Source organism: Pan paniscus, chromosome 8, assembly GCF_029289425.2.
Source record: "Pan paniscus chromosome 8, NHGRI_mPanPan1-v2.0_pri, whole genome shotgun sequence".
Taxonomy (NCBI): Eukaryota; Metazoa; Chordata; class Mammalia; order Primates; family Hominidae; genus Pan; species Pan paniscus.
Genome location: NC_073257.2, coordinates 45225941 through 45247880, shown reverse-complemented (window position 1 = coordinate 45247880; position 21940 = coordinate 45225941). Strand labels below are relative to the sequence as shown.

The following is a 21940-nucleotide window of genomic DNA, read 5'->3' as shown; positions in this document are numbered from 1 at the left end:
GAATGAAGCGACATTAGCTAATGCGTTAAAACACACAATTAGGTAAAAGGAATAAGCTCTAGTGTGTGATAGCACAGTAGGATGACTATATTAACAAAATATTTTATATTTCAAAATAGCCCATAAAGTAAGATTTAAAATGTTTCCACACAAAGAAATGATAAATGTTTGAAGTGATGAATATCCTAAAGACCCCAATTTTATCATTACATATTGTATGCATATATCCAAATGTCACATGTGCCTATAAGTATGTACAAATATTATGCATCAAAAACATTTACAAGCTAAAAAAAGAAATAGGAATGATGATGATATGGCAGACTCTGTTCTGAACACTTTAACTACATTAAGTTACTCAACTTATATTAACTTACTTGATCTTCATTTTAGATAAGGAATCTGAGGTAAAGAGAGTTTAAGAAACTTTCCCAAGGTCACATCATTAGTGAGTGGCAGAGCAGAATTCTAAGAAAAGAAAAAGTGTATGAGGCAAAATAAATAAATAAATAAAATTAAGCATAGGTGGAAAAATTAATATCAAAGTAGAATCCAATTAAATATTAATAGGCATAGTGATGTCAGAAAAATGGTGGAATAGAAAGCTCCAAGCTCCCAAACTCCCCACAAAAACATAAAACACAAGCAAAAACTATGAGAACCAACTTTGTCAGAAGTCTGTGTCCGGAATTTATTCCTTCCAGTGGGTCCTTGGTCTCGCTGACTTCAAGAATGAAGCCACAGACCCTCGCAGTGAGTGTTACAGCTCTTAAAGATGGTGTGTCCGGAGTTTGTTCCTTCAGATGTTCAGATGTGTCCGCAGTTTCTTCTTTCCGGTGGGTTCGTGGTCTTGCTAACTTCAGGAGTGAAGCCACAGACCTTCGCAGTGAGTGTTAACAGCTCTTAAAGGTGGTGCATCTGGAGTTGTTTGTTCCTTCCAGTGGGTTCGCGGTCTCGCTGACTTCAGGAATGAAGCCGCAAACCCTCGCAGTGAGTGTTACAGCTTATAAAGGTAGTGCGGACCCAAAGAGTGAGCAGCAGCAAGATTTATTGTGAAGAGCAAAAAAACAAAGCTTCCACAGTGTGGAAGGGGACCCGATCGGGTTGTCGCTGCTGGCTCGGGTGGCCAGCTTTTATTCCCTTATTTGGCCCCGCTCATGTCCTGTTGATTGATCCATTTCACAGAGTGCTGATTGGTCCATTTTACAGAGCACTGATTGGTCCATTTTACAGAGTGCTGACTGGTGCATTTACAATCCTTTAGCTACACACAGAGCGCTGATTGGTGCGTTTTTACAGAGTACTGATTGGTGCATTTACAATCCTTTAGCTAGACACAGAGTGTTGATTGGTGTGTTTTTACAGAGTGCTGATTGGTGAGTTTACAATCCTTTAGCTAGACACAGAGTGCTGATTGGTGCATTTACAATCCTTTAGCTAGACAGAAAAGTTCTCCAAGTCCCCACTCGACCCAGGAAGTCCAGCTGGCTTCACCTCTCAAATGTCAGAAAAATGGTGGAATAGAAAGCTCCAAACTCCCAAACTCCCCACAAAAACGTAAAACACAAGCCAAAACTATCAGAACCAACTTTGTCAGAAGTCTGGAGAACAGTCAAAAGTTTACAGCAACCAAAAGAAAGCTGAATTAAGAAAAACATAACTTAGGGCCGGGCGTGGTAGCTCATGCCTGTAATCCCAGCACTTTGGGAGGCTGAGGCAGGTGGTTTACTTGAGGTCAGGAGTTTGAGACCAGCCTAGTCAACATGGTGAAACCTTGACTTACTGAAAATACGAAATTAGCCAAGTGTGGTGGCACATGCCTGTAGTCCCAGCTACTCAGGAGGCTGAGGCAGGAGAATCACTGGAACCTCAGAGGCAGAGGTTGCAGTGAGCGGAGATCATGCTACTACATTCCAGAAAGTCTTGACTCATCACATACAAGCGAGCCTCAATAAGATTAACTACCAATTTCTCATCAGAAACTATGGAGGCCAGAGGCAGTGGGATGATCCACTTAAGGTACTAAAAGAAAAAAAAATCAAATAAGAATTCTATACCTGGCAAAGCTGTCCTTCAAAAAGGAAGAGAAAATTAAGATGTTCCCAGAAAAACATAGGGAGTTCATGATCATGAGACAGTTAATACAAAAGAGATCCTTCAGGTTGAAATCAAAGCACACTAAGTAGTAACTCAAAGCCATATGAAGAAATAAAGTTTCCTGGTAAAGATAACTATGTAGACAATTACAAAAACCAATATTATTGCATCATTTATTTGTAACTTCACTTTTTACTTCCTGCATTATTTAAAAGACAAATTAATAAGAAATAATTTTGCACCATTATTGGGTATGCAATATATAAAGATGTAATTTTGTCATTAGATACAGGGTGCAGGGAATTGAGCAGTCTCAAGCAGAGGTTCTCTAGGCTATTAAAATTAAGTTGGGGAAGTCCTAGCCAGAGCATTCAAGCAAGGGAAAGAAATAAAAGGCATCTGAATTGGAAAAGAGGAAGTCAAACTATTTTTGCTTGCCAATGATATGATCATATACCTAGAAAAGCCTAAAGACTCCTCCAAAAAGACTCCTATATTTGATAAATGAATTCAGTAAAGTCTCAGGTTACAAAATCAGTGTACACAAATCAGTAGCACTACTATACACCAACAATGACCAAGCAGAGACTCAAATCAAGAACTCAATCTTTTTTACAATAGCTGCAAAAAAACAAAAAAACTAGAAATATACGCAACAAATGAGGTAAAAGAGCTCTACATGGAGAACTATAAAATACTGCTGAAAGAAATCACATATGACACAAACAAATGAAAACACATCCCATGCTCATGGATTGGAAGAATATCATAAAAATGACCATACTGCCTATTGTACAGAATCAATGCAATTCCTATCAAAATACCAACATCATTTTTCACAGAATCAGAAAAAAATCCTAAAATTAATATGGAACCAAAAAAGAGTATACAAAGTTATAATAACCAAAACAGCATGGTACTGGCATAAAAGTAGATAGACCAATGGAACAGAAAAGAGAGCTCAGTAATAAAGCTAAATACCTAAAAGAAACTAATCTTCAACAAACCACACAAAAACATAAATTGGTTAAAGGACACCCTATTCAATAAATGGTTCTGGGAAACCTCAATAGCCACATGTAGAAGAATGAAACTCTATCCCTATCTCTTACCATATACAAAAAGAAAGGTGGGAATGGGTGAGGTATTTAAAAACCTGCATATTGAAGACAATGTATGCTACTCAGGTGACAGGTGCACTAAAATCTCACACTTCACCATTGTATAATTCATCCATGTAACCAAAACACACTGTACCCCTAATATTATTGAAATAAAAATTAAAAGTATCAACTCAAGTTGTTATAAGTTTAAAGTGTTAAATATAATCCCCATTTTAACCATAAAAAATCTAAAAACATACACAAAAGAAAATGAGAGGAGAATAAAAAATGTTACACTATGAAAAAAATCAATGAAACACAATGAAGATGCTAATGGAGGAAATGAAGGGGAAATGGCTTAAAACATACTGAAAACAAATATAATAATGACAAAAGCAAGTTCCCCTTAACAGCAATTATATTAAGTATAAGTGGATTATACCTCCAATCTAAAGACAGAAACTGACAAAACCTTTTAAACACATACATACATACATGACCCAATGACATGCTATGTATAAGAGACTCATTTTAGATGCAAAGACACAAAAATATTGAAAGTAAAGGGATGGATAAAGATATCCTATACAAAAAATAACAAAAAAAATCTGGCATGGCTACACTAATATCAAACAAAACAGACTTTAAGCCAAGAACTGTTACAACAAAGACGAGCAGTACACACTAATAAAAGGGTCAACGAATCAAGCAGATATAACAATTAAAAACATATATATAACAAACAGCAGAGTCCCAAAATATCTGAACCAAACACTGACACAACTGAAGGGAGAAACAGACAGATCTATTATAGTTGGAGATATAGATACTCTTCTTTTAATAATGGACACAACAAGCAGAGAGAAGAGCAGTTAGTAAATATTTGACTTGAACAACACGATAGCCCAACTGGACCTAACAGATATATGCAGAACCCTCCACCCAACATCAGCAAAATACACAATTTTTTTCTAGTGTACATAGAACACTCTCTAGGAAAGACCACATGTTAGGACACAAAACAAGTCTTAATAAATATAAAGAAATTAAAATGAATATGAAGTACCTTTTCTAATCTAATTTTTAAAAACTAAAAATTAGAGATGGAAAATTTAAATTCACAAATATGTTGAATTTAAACAACATGCTCTTAAACTACCAATGGGTCCCACAATAAATCATAAGGTAAAATAGAAAATATCTTGAGACAGGGGTGGCACCAAGATGGCCGAATAGGAACAGCTCCAGTCTGCAGCTCCCAGCGTGAATGATGCAGAAGACAGGTGATTTCTGCATTTCCAACTGAGGTACCAGGTTCATCTCACTGGGGCTTCCCAGACACGTGGGTGCAGCCCACGGAGCAGGGCGGGGCATCGCCTCACCCTGGAAGCTCAAGGGATCAGGGAATTCCCTTTCCTAGCAAAGGGAAGCCATGACAGATGGTACTTGGAAAATCAGGACACTTCCACCCTGATATTGCACTTTTCCAATGGCCTTAGCAAATGGCATACCAGGAGATTATATCCCGTGCCTGACTCGGAAGGTCCCACATCTATGGAGCCTCACTCACTGCTAGCACAGCAGTCTGAGATCGAACTGCAAGGCGACAGTGAGGCTGGGGGTGGGGCATCCACCATTGCTGAGGCTTGAGTAGGTAAACAAAGCCGCCAGGAAGCTCCAACTGGGTGGACCCCACTGCAGCCCAAGGAGGCCTGCCTGCCTCTGTAGACTCCACCTCTTGGGGCAGGGCATAGCTGAACAAAAGGCAGCAGAAACTTCTGCAGACTTAAAACGTCCCTGTCCGACAGCTTTGAAGAGAGTAGCGGTTCTCCCAGCATGGAGTTTGAGATCTCAGAACGGACAGACTGCCTCCTCAAGTGGGTCCCTGACCCCCGAGGAGCCTAATTGGGAGGCACCTCCCAGTAGGGGGGCGACTGACACCTCATAAGGCCGGGTGCCCCTCTGAGACGAAGCTTCCTGAGGAAGGATTATGCAGCAACATTTGCTGTTCCGCAGCCTCCGCTGCATACCCAGGCAAACAGGGTCTGGCGTGGACCGCCAGCACACTCCAACAGACCGGCAGCTGAGGGTCCTGACTGTTAGAAGGAAAACTAACAAACAGAAAGGACATCCACACCAAAACCCCATCTGTGCATCAGCATCATCAAAGACCAAACGTAGATAAAATCACAAAGATGGGGAGAAACCGGAGCAGAAAAGCTGAAAATTCGAAAAATCAGACACCTCTTCTCCAAAGAAACAGAGCTCCTCACCAGCAACCGAACAAAGCTGGATGGAGAATGACTTTGATGAGTCGAGACAAGACTTCAGATGATCAGTAATAACATACTTCTCCGAGCTAAAGGAGGATGTTTGAACCCATCGCAAGAAGCTAAAAACCTTGAAAAAAGAGTAGACGAATGGCTAACTAGAATAAAGTGTAGAGAAGTCCTTAAATGACTTGATGGAGCTGAAAACCATGGCACGAGAACTGCATGACACACGCACAAGTTTCAGTAGCCGATTTGATCAAATTGAAGAAACAGTATCAGTGATTGAAGATCAAACGAATGAAATGAAGCAAGAAGTTTAGAGAAAAAAAGAGTAAAAAGAAATGAACAAAGCCTCCAAGAAATATGGGACTATGAAAAGCCAAATCTGAGTCTGATTGGTGTACCTGAAAGTAACGGGGAGAATGGAACCAAGTTGGAAAACACTCTTCAGGATATTATCCAGGAGAACTTCCCCAATCTAGCAAGGCAGGCCAACATTCAAATTCGGGAAATACACAGAACGCCACAAAGATATTCCTTGAGAAGAGCAACCCCAAGACGCGTAATTGTCACATTCACCAAGGTTGAAATGAAAAAAAAAAAAATGTTAAGGGCAGCCAGAAAGGTCGGGTTACCACAAAGGGAAGCCCATCAGACTAACAGCAGATGTCTCGGCAGAAACTCTACAAGCCAGAAGAGACTGGGGGCCAATATTCAACATTCTTAAAGAAAAGAATTTTCAACCCAGAATTTCATATCCAGCCAAACTAAGCTTCATAAGTGATGGAGAAATAAATACTTTACAGACAAACAAATGCGGAGAGATTTTGTTATCACAATGCCTGCCTTACAAGAGCTCCTGAAGGAAGCATTAAACATGGAAAGGAACAACCGGTACCAGCCACTGCAAAAACATGCCAAATTGTAAAGACCGTCAAGGCTAGGAAGAAGCTGCATCAACTAACGAGCAAAATAACCAGCTAACATCATAATGACAGGATCAAATTCACACATAACAATATTAACCTTAAATGTAAATGGGCTAAATGCTCCAGTTAAAAGACACAAACAGGCAAATTGGATAGAGTCAACACCCTCAGTGTGCTGTATTCAGGAGAACCATCTCACGTGCAGAGACACACATAGGCTCAAAATAAAGGGATGGAGGAAGATCTACCAAGAAAATGGAAAACAAAAAAAGGCAAGGGTTGCAATCCTAGTCTCTGATAAAACAGACTTTAAACCAACAAAGATAAAAAGAGACAAAGAAGGCCGTTACATAATGGTAAAGGGATCAATGCAACAAGAAGAGCTAACTATCCTAAATATATATGCACCCAATACGGGAGCACCCAGATTCATAAAGCAAGTCCTGAGAGACCTAAAAAGAGACTTAGACTCCCACGCAATAATAATAGGAGACTTTAACACCCCACTGTCAACATTAGACAGATCAACCAGACAGAAAGTTAACAAGGATATCCAGGAAATGAACTCAGCTCTGCACCAAGTGGACCTAATAGACATCTACAGAACTCTCCACCCCAAATCAACAGAATATACATTCTTCTCAGCACCACATCACACATATTCCAAAACTGACCACATAGTTGGAAGTAAAGCACTCCTCAGCAAATGTAAAAGAACAGAAATTATAACAAATTGTCTCTCAGACCACAGAGCAACCAAAATAGAACTGAGGATTAAGAAACTCACTCAAAACCACTCAACTACATGGAAACTGAACAACCTGCTTCTGAATGACTACTAGGTACATAACAAAATGAAGGCAGAAATAAAGATGTTCTTTAAAACCAATGAGAACAAAGACACAACATACCAGAATCTCTGGGACACATTTAAAGCAGTGTGTAGAGAAAAATTTATAGCACTAAATGCCAATAAAAGAAAGCAGCAGAGATCTAAAATGGACACCCTAACATCACAATTAAAAGAACTAGAGAAGCAAGAGCAAACACATTCAAAAGCTAGCAGAAGGCAAGAAATAACTAAGATCAGAGCAGAACTGAAGGAGATAGAGACAAAAAACTCTTCAAAAAATCAATGAATCCAGGAGATGGTTTTTTGAAAAGATCAACAAAATTGATAGACTGCTCCCAAGACTAAGAAAAGAGAGAAGAATCAAATAGACGCAATAAAAAATGATAAAGGGGATATCACCACCAATCCTACAGAAATACAAACTACCATCAGAGAATACTATAAACATCTCTACGCAAATAAACTAGAAAATCTAGAAGAAACAGATAAATTCCCCGACACATACACCCTCCCAAGACTAAACCAGGAAGAAGTTGAATCCCTGAATAGACCAATAACAGGCTTTGAAATTGAGGCAATAATTAATAGCTTACCAACCAAAAAAAGTCCAGGACCAGACAGATTCACAGCCAAATTCTACCAGAGGTACAAAGAGGAGCTGGTTCCATTCCTTCTGAAACTATTCCAATCAATAGAAAAAGAGGGAATCCTCCCTAATTCATTTTATGAGGCCAACATCATCCTGATACCAAAGCCTGGCAGGGATACAACAAAAAAAGAGAATTTTATACCAATATCCCTGATGAACATCGATGCAAAAATCCTCAATAAAATACTGGCAAACCAATTCAGCAGCACATCAAAAAGCTTATCCACCACGATCAAGTTGGCTTCATCTCTGGGATGCAAGGCTGGTTCAACATACACAAATCAATAAACGTAATCCATCATATAAACAGAACCAATGACAAAAACCACATGATTATCTCAATAGATGCAGAAAAGGCCTTTGACAAAATTCAACAGCCATTCATGCTAAAAACTCTCAATAAATTAGGTATTGATGGGACATATCTCGAAACAATAAGAACTATCTATGACAAACCCACAGCCCATATCATACTGAATGGGCAAAAACTGGAAGTGTTCCCTTTGAAAACTGGCAGAAAACAGGGATGTCCTCTCTCACCACTCCTATTCAACTTAGATTTGGAAGTTCTGGCCAGGGCAATCAGGCAAGAGAAAGAAATAAAGGGTATTCAATTAGGAAAAGAGGAAGTCAAATTGTCCCTCTTTGCAGATGACATGATTGTATATTTAGAAAACCCCATTGTCTCAGCCCAAAATCTCCTTAAGCTGATGAGCAACTTCAGCAAAGTCTCAGGATACAAAATCAATGTGCAAAAATCACAAGCATTCCTATATACCAATAACAGACAAACAGGGAGCCAAATCATGAGTGAACTCCCATTCACAATTGCTTCAAAGAGAATAAAATACCTAGGAATACAACTTACAGGGCATGTGAAGGACCTCTTCAAAGAGAACTACAAACCACTGCTCAGTGAAATAAAAGAGGACACAAATAAATGGAAGAACATTCCATGCTCATGGATAGGAAGAATCAATATCGTGAAAATGGCCATACTTCCCAACGTAATTTATAGATTCAATGCCATCCCCTTCAAGCTACCAATGACTTTCTTCACAGAATTGGAAAAAACTACTTTAAAGTTCATATGGAACCAAAAAAGAGCCTGCATTGCCAAGACAATCCTAAGCCAAAAGAACAAAGCTGGAGGCATCATGCTACCTGACTTCAAACTATACTACAAGGCTACAGTAATCAAAACAGCATGGTACAGGTACCAAAAGAGAGAGATACACCAGTTGGACACAATAGAGCCCTCGGAAATAATATCACACATTGAAAACCATCTGATCTTTGACAAACCTGACAAGAACAAGCAATGGGGAAAGGATTCCCTATTTAATAAATGGTGCTCGGAAAACTGGCTAGCCATACGTAGAAAGCTGAAACTGGATCCCTTCCTTACACCTTATACAAAAATCAATTCAAGATGGATTAAAGACTTAAATGTTAGACCTGAAACCATAAAAACCCTTGAAGAAAACCTAGGCAATACCATTCAGGAAATAGGCATGGGCAAGGACTTCATGTGTAAAACACCAAAAGCAATGGCAACAAAAGCCAAAATTGACAAATGAGATCTAATTAAACTAAAGAGCTTCTCCACAGCAAAAGAAACTATCATCAGAGTGAACAGGCAACCTACAGAATGGGAGAAAATTTTTATAATCTACCCATCTGACAAAGGGCTAATATCCAGAATCTACAAAGAACTTAAACAAATTTACAGGAAAAAATCAAACAAACCCATCAAAAAGTGGGCAAAGGATATGAACAGACACTTCTCAAAAGAAGATATTTATGTAGCCAACAGACACATGAAAAAATGCTCATCATCACTGGCCATCAGAGAAATGCAAATCAAAACCACAATGAGATACCATCTCACACCAGTTAGAATGGCAATCATTAAAAAGTCAGGAAACAACAGGTGCTGGAGAGGATGTGGAGAAATAGGAATGCTTTTACACTGTTGGTGGGACTGTAAAGTAGTTCACGCATTGTGAAAGACAGTGTGGCAATTCTTCAAGGATCTAGAACTAGAAATACCATTTGATCCAGCCATCCCATTACTGGGTATATAACCAAAGGATTATAAATCATGCTGCTATAAAGACACATGCACACGTATGTTTATTGTGGCACTATTCACAATAGCAAAGACTTGGAACCAACCCAAATGTCCATCAACGACAGACTGGATGAAGAAAATGTGGCACATATACACCATGGAATACTATGCAGCCATAAAAAAGGATGAGTTCATGTCCTTTATAGGGACATGGATGAAGCTGGAAACCATCATTGTCAGCAAACTATTGCAAGGACAGAAAACCAAACACCACGTGTTCTCACTCACAGGTGGGAACTGAACAATGAGAACACATGGACACAGGGTGGGGAACACCACACACTGGGGCCTGCCTGGGGGTGTGGGGAGCAGGGAGGGATAGCATTAGGAGATATACCTAATGTAAATGACGAGTTAATGGGTGCAGCACACCAATATGGCACATGTATACATATGTAACAAACCGGCACGTTATGCACATGTACCCTAGAACTTAAAGTAAAATTAAAAAATATACATCTTGAGACAAATGAAAACAAAAATAAAAATTTACCTAAAACTTGTAAGATGCAGCGAAAGTTGTACAAAAAATGAAATTTAGAGCTGTAGACACACATTAAAAAGAAAATCTCAAATAAACAACCTAATTTTATGCCTTAAAAAAACTAGAAAAAGAAGGACAACCTAAACCCAAAGCTAGCAGAAAAATTAATAAAGGTAAGATCAGAGATAAATGAAGTAAATAGAAAAACAATAGGTAAAATCCATGAAATCAAGAATTGGTTCTTTGAAAAGGCTGACAAAATTGAGACATTTAGCTAGATTGAATAAAAGAGAGAGAAGACTCAACTAAAATCAGAAATGAAAAAGAAACATTGTAATTTTATAAACTAAAAAGGATTATAAGAAAATACAATGCACAACTGTAAAACAAAAATTGGATTACCGAGGTGATATGAATAAATTCATAGAAACACCAACCTACCAAGACTGAATCATGAATAGAAAATCTGAACTATAGAGGAAGTGGAGCAAGACGGCTAAATAGAAGCTTCCACAAATAGTCCTCTCCACATGAGCACCAAATTTAACAACTATCTACACAAAAAAAGGACCTTCATAAGAACCAAAAAACAGCTTAGGTACTATGTCACTCACAGTGAGAAAGAGCACCAATTGCTTTCTTGAGGTCTCCAATTCGAGACCTTTGCTCTTAGATGGCATTTCTGGACCTACCCTGGGACAGATGGGAGCCCGCTGCCCTGAAGGGTGAATCCCAGGCCTGGCAGCATTCACCAAAAGCTAACTGAAGAGCCCTTGGTCCTTAAATAAACACAGGTAACACCCTGGCAGTGCTCCCCATGGGCCTGTGGTGGTGCTGGTGAGACTCCTCTGCCTTTTAGTGAAAGTGATATTCTCTGGTGGCATGTAGTAATTACTCACTTTTATTTTTTGTGTATCTATTAATATATTTTTAGATTTGAGGTTACCATGAGGCTTGCAAATCATATAACCCATTATTTTAAACTGATGATAACACTGATTGCACAAACAAACAAACAAAAAAACAAGCAAAAAGGAAACTAACAAAAACTCTTAAATTTGCCATTTTGATGCCAATAATCCTTAAAATTGCCCTTCTTGGCCTTTGCAGCTAATAACACTTAATTTTTCCTAATTCTAGAATTAAATTTTCCCTAATTCTAGAATTGAAAAATGCAATAAACATGCTGAATAATGCATCAGAGTCCTTAATAGCAGAACTGATCAGGCAGAAGAAAAAATTAGAGAGTTTCAAGAGGGGCTATTTGAAAATACACAGTCAGAGGAGAAAAAAGAATAAAAAACAATGAAGCATGCCTACAAGATCTATAAATTAGGGAAAATTTAAGTGTTATTAGCTGCAAAGGCCAAAAAGGCCAAATTTAAGCATTATTGGCATCACAATGGCAAATTTAAGAGTTATTGGCCTCAAAGAGGAGGTAGAAAGAGGGAGATGGGGTAAAAAGTTTATTCAAAGAGATAATAACAGAGAACTTCCCAAACCCAGACAAAGAGATCAATATTCAAGAACAAGAATGTTATAGAAACAGATTTAACCCAAAGAAAACTACCTCAAGGCATTTAATAATCAAACTCCCAAAGGTCAAGGATAAAGAAAGAATCCTAAAAGCAGCAAGAGGGAAAAAAACAAATAACATACAATGGAGCTCCAATACATCTGGCAGCAGACTTTTCAGTGAAAATCTTACAGGCCTGGAGAGAGTAGTATGACATATTTAAAGAGCTGAAGGAAAAAGACTTTTACCCTAGAATATTATATCTGGCAAAATATGCTTTAAGCATAAAGGAAAAACAAAGACCTTCCCAGACAAACAAAAGCTGAGGGATTTTATCAACACCAGACCTGTCCTATAAGAAATGCTAAAGAGAGTTCTTCAATCTGAAAGAAAAGGACATTCATGAACAATAAGAAATCATTTGAAGGTACGAAACTCACAGGTAGTAGCAGATAGAAAAACAGAGAATAGTATAACACTATAATTGTGATGTGTAAAGTACTCTTAAGTAGAAAGACTAAATAATGAACCAATTGAAAATAAATAGAACTACAACAACTTTCCAAGACATAGTTAACAATAAGACATAAAGAGAAAAATCAAAAAGTTAAAAAGCAGGGGGATGAAGTTAAAGTGTAGAGTTTTTGCTAGTTTCCTTTTTGCTTGTTTTTGCTGTTGTTGTTGTTATTTGTGCAATCAGTGTTAAGTTATCATCAGTTTAAAATAATGGGTTATATGATTTGCAAGCCTCATGGTAACCTCAAATCTAAAAATATATACAATGGACACACAAAAAATAAAAAGCAAGTAATTACTACATGCCACCAGAGAAAATCACCTTCACTAAAAGGAAGACAAAAAGGGAAGAAAGAAGGAAGAGAAGACCACAAAACAACTGGAAAAGCAATAACAAAATGGCAAGAATAAGTCCTTAGAATCAATAACAACACTGAATGTAAATAGACTAAACTGTCCAATCAAAAGATACAGAGTAGCTGAATAGATTTGAAAAAATCAATATCCAATGATTGGTTGAGTATAATAAACACACTTCACCTATAAGGATATGCATAGACTGAAAGCATAGGGATGAAAAAAAGCATATTCCATGCAAATGGAAACCAAAAAAATCAGCAGGAGTAGCAACACTTATATCAGACACAATACATTTCAAGATAAAAACTATAAGAAGAGACAAAGAGGAGCATTATGTAATGATAAAGGGGTAAATTTAGCACGATAATATAACAATTGTAAATATATATGCACCCAAAACTGGAGCACCACAGTTTATAAAGCAAATGTTATTAAAGCTAAAGAAAGACATAGACCCAAATACAATAACAGTTGGAGACTTCAACACACCACTTTCAGCATTAGACAGATCCTCCAGACAGAAAATCAACAAAGAAATCTCGTACTTAATCTACACTATAAACCAAATAGATATTTACAGAACATTTCTTTCAGTGGCACCAGAATACACATTTTTCTCCTCAGCACATGGATTATTCTCAAGCATAGATCATTTGTTAGGCCACAAAACAAGTCTTAGAACATTCAAAATAATGAAATAGCCAAGATTTGGAAGCAGCCTAAGTGTCCAGCAACAGATGAATGAATAAAGAAAATTTGGTACATATACACAATGGAGGACTATTCAGCCATAAAAAGAATGAGATCCTGTTTATGTGCAACAACATAGATGGAACTGGAGGACATTATGTTAAGTGAAATAAGCCAGGCACAGAAAGACAGACTGCATGTTTTCACTTATTTGTGGGAGCTAAAAATTAAAACAATTGAACTCATGGATGGACATTGAGAGTAGAAGGATGGTTAACCAGAGGCTGGTAAGCATAGTGGGGGAAACGAGGATGAGTACACAAAAACAGAAAGAATGAATAAGATCTAGTGTTTGATAGCACAATAGGGTGACTATAGTCAATAATAATTTAATTATACATTTTAAAATAACTAAGAAAGTATAATTGGATTATTCGTAACACAAAGGATAGATGCTTGAGATGATGGATACCCCATTCACCCTACTGTGATTATTGTGATTATTACACATTATATGCCAGTATCAAAATATCTGATATTCCCCCATAAATATATACACCAACTATGTATCCAGAAAAAAAATTATAAACTAAAAATTTAAAAAAGAAAATCTGAACAGACCTATAACTAGTAAGAAAATTGAACTGGTAATCATAACGCTTTCAACAAAGAAATGTCTAGGACCAGATGGCCTCACTGATGAATTCTATAAAACATTTAAAGAAGATTTAACACCAATCCTCCTCACACTCTTCCAAAAAATAGAAGAATAGGGAAAACTTACAAAATAAGACCAACATTACCATGATACCAGAATCAGAAAAAGACATTATTTTTAAAAACATACAGAGCAATATCCTTATGATACAGATGCAAAACTTCTCAAAAAATACTAGAAAAATGGACTAATGGCATATTAAAAGAATCATACACCAAGACCAAATAGGATTTATCCCAGGAAAGAAAGTGTGGTTCAAACTAGGAAAATCACTCAGTATAATACACCACATTAATAGAACAATGGAAAAAGCCACATGATCATCTCATCTCAATTGATGCAAAAAAATGCATGTGACAAAATCTGTTACCATTTCATGGTTTAAAAAACACTCTCACAAAACTATGAATAGAAGAAAACTTCCACAACATGATAAAGTACATTTATAAAAACCCACACCTAATATACCTGCCTTAGTCCATTTTCTATTGCTATAACTGAATACCTGAGACTGGGTAATTTGTAAAGAAAAGAAATTTATTTCTTACAGTTCTGAAAGCTGGGGATTTCAAAGTTGAGGAGCCACATCGGAAGAGTGCCTCCTTGCTGGTAGGAACTCTCTCTGCAGAGTGCTGAGGCCGTTCTGGGCATCACATGGCGAAGAAGCTCACAAGAGACAGACAAACTGGCTTTTATAGAAGACCCATTCTCTTGATAACCTATTAATCTATGAATGGATTAATTTATTCATGTGGCAAGGCCTCCATGACCTCATCAACTCCCAAAGGTCCCACCTGTCAACACTGCTACAATGGGGACCAAGTTTCCAGCACATGAACTTTTAGGGTATACATTCAAACCATAACAATATCCAATTGTGAAAGACTGAAAATTTTCCTCTTAAGGAAAAAATGAGGATGTCCACTTCATCACTTTTATTCAACATTGCACTAAAAGATCCAGCCAGAGAAATTAGAAAATAAAAAGAAACAAAGGCCATACGAATTGGAAAGGAAGAAGTAAAACTATCTTTATTCACAGATGATTCATATATATATATAATTTCAAAGGTTCCACACAAAAACATTAGAGTTAACATATAAACTCAGCAGTTACAGAATACAAATCAGTGTGTGCTTTGATTTAAACGTGCCTCCTAAAGTTCATATACTAGAAACTTAATCCCTCATGCAACAATGTTGAGAGTTAGGCTCTTTAAGATATAATTAGGTCATGAGGGCTTCATCCTCATGAATAGATTAATGCCATTATTGTAGGAGGGGGTTAGTTATCACAAAGTAGGCTCCCGAGTTTGTCCCCCTTCCTCTCTCTGTTGCTCTCTCATGCTCTCTCACCCTTCCACCTTCTGCCATGGGATGATGCAGCAAGAAGGCTGTAGCCAGAGGCAGGTCCCTTGACCTTGGACTCCCCAGCCTTCAGAACTGTAAAAAATAAATTTTTCTTTATATTAGGCAGTCTGTGGTATTCTGTTACAGCAATCCAAAATGGAGGAAAATGCGGGGAATGAGAGTTATTGCTTAATGAGTTTCCTTTGGGAGTGATGAAAAGTTGTGGAAATAGATGTTAGTGATGATTGCACAACACTGTGAACGTAATTAACGCCACTGAATTGTATACTTAAAGATGGTTAAAATGATGTATTTTATGTTACGTATACTTCATATTTTGAAAATTTTAACTAGATTAATTCAGTTCAACTTGACTGCTGGGATAAAAGAAAATGTCTTTAGATAATAATGAATATTTAGCTCAGACAATGGATCATCACAGGTCAAACAGAGGCATTCCCACTTCAAAACACAATAGAAGAGTGTTGCTCCTGTATCCTCCACCACAGCCATTTAATTTTGCTTAAAAGTTTAGGTCAATGCCAATCCTAAGCAAAAACAACAAAGCTGGAGGCATCATGCTACCTGACTTCAAACTATACTACAAGGCTACAGTAGCCAAAACAGCTTGGTACTGGTACCAAAACAGATACATAGACCAATGGAACAGAACAGAGGCCTCAGAAATAAAACTACACATCTACAACCATCTGAACTTTGACAAACCTGACAAAAACAAGCAATAGGGAAAGGATTCCCTATTTAATAAATGGTATTGGGAAAAGTGGCTAGCCATATGCAGAAAACTGAAACTGGATCCCTTCCTTACACCTTATACAAAAATTAACTAGAGATGGATTAAAGACTTAAACATAAGACCTAAAACCATAAAATCCCTAGAAGAAAACCTAGGCAATATCACTCAGGACATAGGCATGGCCAAAGTCTTTATGACTAAAACACCAAAAGCAATGGCAACAAAAGCCAAAATTGACAAATAAGATCTAATTAAACTAAAGAGTTTCTGCACAGCAAAAGAAACTATCATCAGAGTGAACAAGCAACCTACAGAATGGGAGAACAATTTTGCAATCTATCCATCTGACAAAGGGCTGATATCCAGAACCTACAAGAAACTTAAACGAATTTACAAGAAAAAAACAAACAACCCCATCAAAAAGTGGGCGAAGGATATGAACAGACACTTTTCAAAAGAAGACATTTATGCGGCCAACAAACATGAAAAAAGCTCATCATCACTGGTCATTAGAGAAATGCAAATCAAAACCACAATGAGATATCATCTCACATTTATTAGAATGGTGATCATTAAAAAGTCAGGAAGCGGCAGATGCTGGAAAGGATGTGGAGAAATAGGAATGCTTTTACACTGTTGGTGGGAGTGTAAACTAGCTCAACCATTGTGGAAGTCAGTGTGGCGATTCCTCAAGGATCTAGAACTAGAAATACCATTTGACCCAGCAATCCCATTACTCGGTATATACCCAAAGCATTCTAAATCATTTTACTATAAAGACACATGCACATGTATGTTTACTGTGGCACTGTTCACAATAACAAAGGCTTGGAATCAACCCAAATGCCCATCAATGATAGACTGGATAAAGAAAATATGGCAGATATACACCGTGGAATACTATGCAGCCATAAAAAGGATGAGTTCACGTCCTTTGCAGGGACGTGGATAAAGCCAGAAACCATCATTCTCTGCAAACTAACACAAGAACAGAAAACCAAACACCACATGTTCTCAATCATAAGTGGGAGTTGAACAATGAGAACACATGGACACAGGGAGGGGAACATCACACACAGGGGCCTGTCAGGGGATGGGGGCCTAGGAGAGGGATAGCATTAGGAGAAATACCTAATGTAGATGACGGGTTGATGGGTGCAGCAAACCACCATGGCACATGTATACCTATGTAACAAACCTGCACGTTCTGCACATGTATCCCAGAACTTAAAATATAATAATAAAAAAAAAATTTGGCTGGGCGCGGTGGCTCACGCCTGTAATCCCAGCACTTTGGGAGGCCAAGGCGGGTGGATCATAAGGTCAGGAGATCAAGACCATCCTGTCTAACACGGTGAAACCCTGTCTCTACTAAAAATATAAAAAATTAGCTGGGCATGGCAGCGTGCGCCTGTAGTCCCAGCTACTCGGGAGGCTGAGGCAGGAGAATGGCGTGAACCCGGGAGGCGGAGCTTGCAGTGAGCCGAGATCGTGCCACTGCACTCCAGCCTGGGCGACAGAGAGAGACTCTGTCTCAAAAAAAAAAAAAAAAAAAAATTTAAGTTTAGGTCAATGCAATAAAATATTGATTGAATACTAACATGATACATGTTGGAAAGGAAGAAAAAAATATCTTTGCTTTTAACCGTATATCAAACACCTAAATAACCTAGCAAAAATATTACATATACAGAAATCATCTTTTTTCCTGCTATGCTCAGATTAATTTTGGGTGTCATATTAAGAATTCATAATGCCACATACTATTATTTGCTTGTGATAAAGCTATTGCTTCCCCTTTACACAGATCTTAGTTAAAATAGACTCTCTAAGTAATATAATGATAACTCACCAATTTTTTTTTTTTTTTTTTGAGATGAAGTGTCACTCTGTCGCCCAGGCTGGAGTGCAGTGGCGTGATCTCGGCTCACTGCAACCTCCACCTCCTGGGTTCAAGCGTTTCTCCTGCCTCCACCTCCTGGGTTCAAGCGATTCTCCTGCCTCTGCCTCCTGAGTAGCTGGGATTACAAGCACGCACCATCACACCCAGCTAATTTTTGTATTTTTAATAGAGACAGGGTTTCGTCATGTTGGTTAGGCTGGGCTCGAACTCCTGACCTCGTGATCCACCCGCCTCGGCCTCCCAAAGTGCTGGGATTACAGGCATGAGCCACCACGCCCGGCCCACCGAGATAATTTTTATATAATTGTCGTTATATTTGTATGCTATCCAGTGACTCCCTAACAAGTTGTTTGTATATTTAATAATGTTTTCCCCTCATTTATTTATAATTATATCATGGGAACACATAATCATTCAATCACATTTTCATCTTCCAAAACAGAGTCTTTTTACCTTGAGATTTTTCTGCTGCTTGGTAAGTTTGTTCTTCAGTCATCTTTTGTAATTGTTCTTCTGAAACATCAGCCTTAATAACAAAAGTTGTAATAAGTAATTAGAAATTATATACATATATATATCAAGACTGGTATTTAATTACCTGCTTTGAGAAAAAGAGCTAGCTTTTTGCTCTCATCTACAATGTCATTGCAGAAACATTTTATTTTTCATTATTTCCTGAATGTATCAAATTAAAAAGTCAGAACAATAATGGACCTGAGAGGCAATTGGGAACACTGAATAGCAAGGAGGGTGCCCAAGCAATATTGTGATTTTTCCCTCGCAAATAGTTCTAAGCAAATAGTGTTAATAATTATTAAGATTCTTGTTTAGATTTATGTTTTAGTCTGTTTTAATCTTTAGAAGAACTTAAATGGCTTACAAAATTATTATTATAGGAATACTTTAATAAAATGTATGATAAAAATATATTGTGGATACACGTCAAATATGTACAGCCTTTTTATCTTTTCTCTTTTTCCCAGCATTTTTGCCCTGAGAATTTCCTAATTAAATGCTTTTTAACAAAAGCAATTCTAAAAATTTTCTAGGTCTTGTTTAGAGACCTATATAAAATTGTTTCAAAATTAGTTTGCTTTTACAATCATCTTATTGTATAAAAATTTTTTTTGTAGATGAAGCTGAAAACTATGAAAATTTCCCTTATCTCAGAATGACATATCTTTTATATTACCATTAAAACTAAAATGTAACCCACAACTTTTTAATCAATATTAAACAATTTTTATAAGTTAAGAATATTACTTAGATTCCCAAATATTACTTTCAGCATTCTAAATATAAAGTGGGTTGTGTTAAAAGGCAAACTTTTAATTCTCTTGAAATAAGAAAATATTGAATTTTTAACCCATTTAAATGGGTTAGCATTTATTTACTGAAGGAGCAATATGAAATAAACAGCTTTCAAGTTTCTATATATATCATACCTTTTTACTTTCTGTAAGAACAGGAGGTAAAATGAATGGTGATATCACTGTTTCATTTTTTTGAGCCAATGTTCCAACAGACAGTGAATCTTGAACTTCTTTGCTGGATGATACTGTTGTAAGTGATTTATCATGGGTCTCTGATGGAGATTTATAGGATTGGTTTTCAGCAACTGAAACTTCATTTGAACTCTCTAAAAATGCTGATTCATCTTGAGACTTAAGGATCTGTGAAAGATCTGAAATAGCAGGGCTAGATCGTTTCTTCTCTGAGCTTTAGAATTATAAAACATCTGGTATTAGATTATGTGAAGACCATTTTATTTGCAACTGAAGAATCATTTTAATAATATATAAGGATATTAAATAAGTAATTATAATTACTCATTAGTTTATGGTAATTCCAATATGAAATTGATGCTAGGTAACAAGTTGAAGATAGTAACATATGTCCTGTGATTTAAAGGGATACATAATACTAAGGAAATCATTTAAAATACTCCAATATAATCATTATTCAAAGTTATAAGCCACAGAACAAGAAAAATTTACTCAGCCAAAGTAGAACATAGGATGGTTTGGAGATTTACCCTTTAGTCACATTTATTCCAAAATTATTTTTCCACAATTTTATTTCAGAATGAAAATTAAAATATCTCCACAGTCACTTTGACATTAAAAGATCACCATCTTTCACCAAAGTCAATTTCCCAAGCTCTGAGTTAGTTTTCTTTAAGATAAGGGGTATTTATTCTCCACCAGTTGCCAAAGGATCAGCTTTCCAGATTCCAGAACTAGGGTAACCAGGTGTCACAGTTTGCATGCACAAGCCCAGTTTTTGCTTGTTGTCCCAACATTCTAGTTTAGATGATAATTTAAGTGATCAAACTATATAAAAATTTAACAAAGCTTTCCTAGTCCTATGAAATGCAACAGAATTTGATGCATTTTGTTTTGAACAGCTATTACTCCAGTTGACATAATTTGCCTAAGGTTTGTTGCAAAATAATTTGAAGTTTGGTCTCACAGAAGAAAAATTTTTCAATGTACCTACTGCCACCTATCCTACGTTTGTTAGTTTAGAATGAATTTTGAACTGCAAAGTTTGGGTTATAAAAAAGGGGAGTGGGGTGGAGAGGACAGCTCTGAAAAAAAAAGTATATATATATATATAGTGCTGACAGTTTAAAAAAATAGAATTTGTGACAAACAGACTTTTGTAGTGGCATTATAAAGCAAATTGCCATATTAAAAGTAAAGAGAATAGCTGGCTTCCTATCCTAAATTAAAGATAGCATCTCATTCTCAAACCTGTTTTATTAGTTCTATTAGGTATTTGAATTTAAGATGATTAGTTCTAAAATAAAGTCTAACATTCATCTGGAGACTATTTGTTACAGTTATTCACAAACCACCACCCCAACACTAATATTATCACATAGCTAAAAATAGAAAGCAAATGTTTTTTAAGATTCTGAAATGGTTATTAGGGGACATCATTAATCACTTGATTCTACACAGGCAATTTTCTTATAACAATGAGAAAATATGTGGCAATACAAAGAACAGTGCCTTAAATGCTAATATACTGTACATTTATAACCATATTCCCATGTTAAGGCATTCCCCACTTCTATTGTCTCTTGCAACCATAAGGTACCACAGCATAACAACCATGATACTTCCACTGAGGGGGTCAGGAATAAAAACTACTAGGAAGGTGTGCAAGCAATGCTGTATTCAAGCTTGTGTCAGTCAAAGAGATGTGGAAATACTTTCAAAGCCCTACTGATTAGATGGTGAAGGAGAAGGAGAAGGAGGAGGAAGAGAAAGAGGAGAATGAGGAGAAGGAAGAGGAGGAGTTGAAGGAGGAGGAGGACAACAGCAATGATGACTATAGAAGGCAGCCTATAGCCACAAAGAAAATAATAATAAAGCAAGTTGGTTTCACCCTCCCAATTATTTGGTGAATTGCCAAAAACAACCAAAATATAGTTTATAAATCTTACTAAATTTGTGTCATTCACTGTCTGCTTTAGATTAAGACTCTCTAATAATCACTCCATGTCTAAACACTACCGTATAATAGTCTAATTATAAGCATGTATTTTAGCAGCTTTTATATAAGCATATTGACAGCACCCTACATGACAGTCTTCAACAT

At 36.9% G+C, this 21940-nt stretch overlaps 1 protein-coding gene across 1 annotated transcript in view; it reads right to left on the bottom strand.

The window, feature by feature from the left end:
• CCDC7 (coiled-coil domain containing 7) overlaps positions 1 to 21940 on the bottom strand; it is a 424140-nt gene that overhangs the window by 272392 nt on the left and 129808 nt on the right. The window contains exons 18-19 of the mRNA XM_055092614.2: positions 19777 to 20050; positions 18785 to 18857 (exon numbers count right to left, since the gene is read on the bottom strand). Coding sequence (XP_054948589.1) covers positions 18785 to 18857; positions 19777 to 20050 — 347 coding nt within the window. The remainder of the gene's footprint in view (positions 1 to 18784; positions 18858 to 19776; positions 20051 to 21940) is intronic.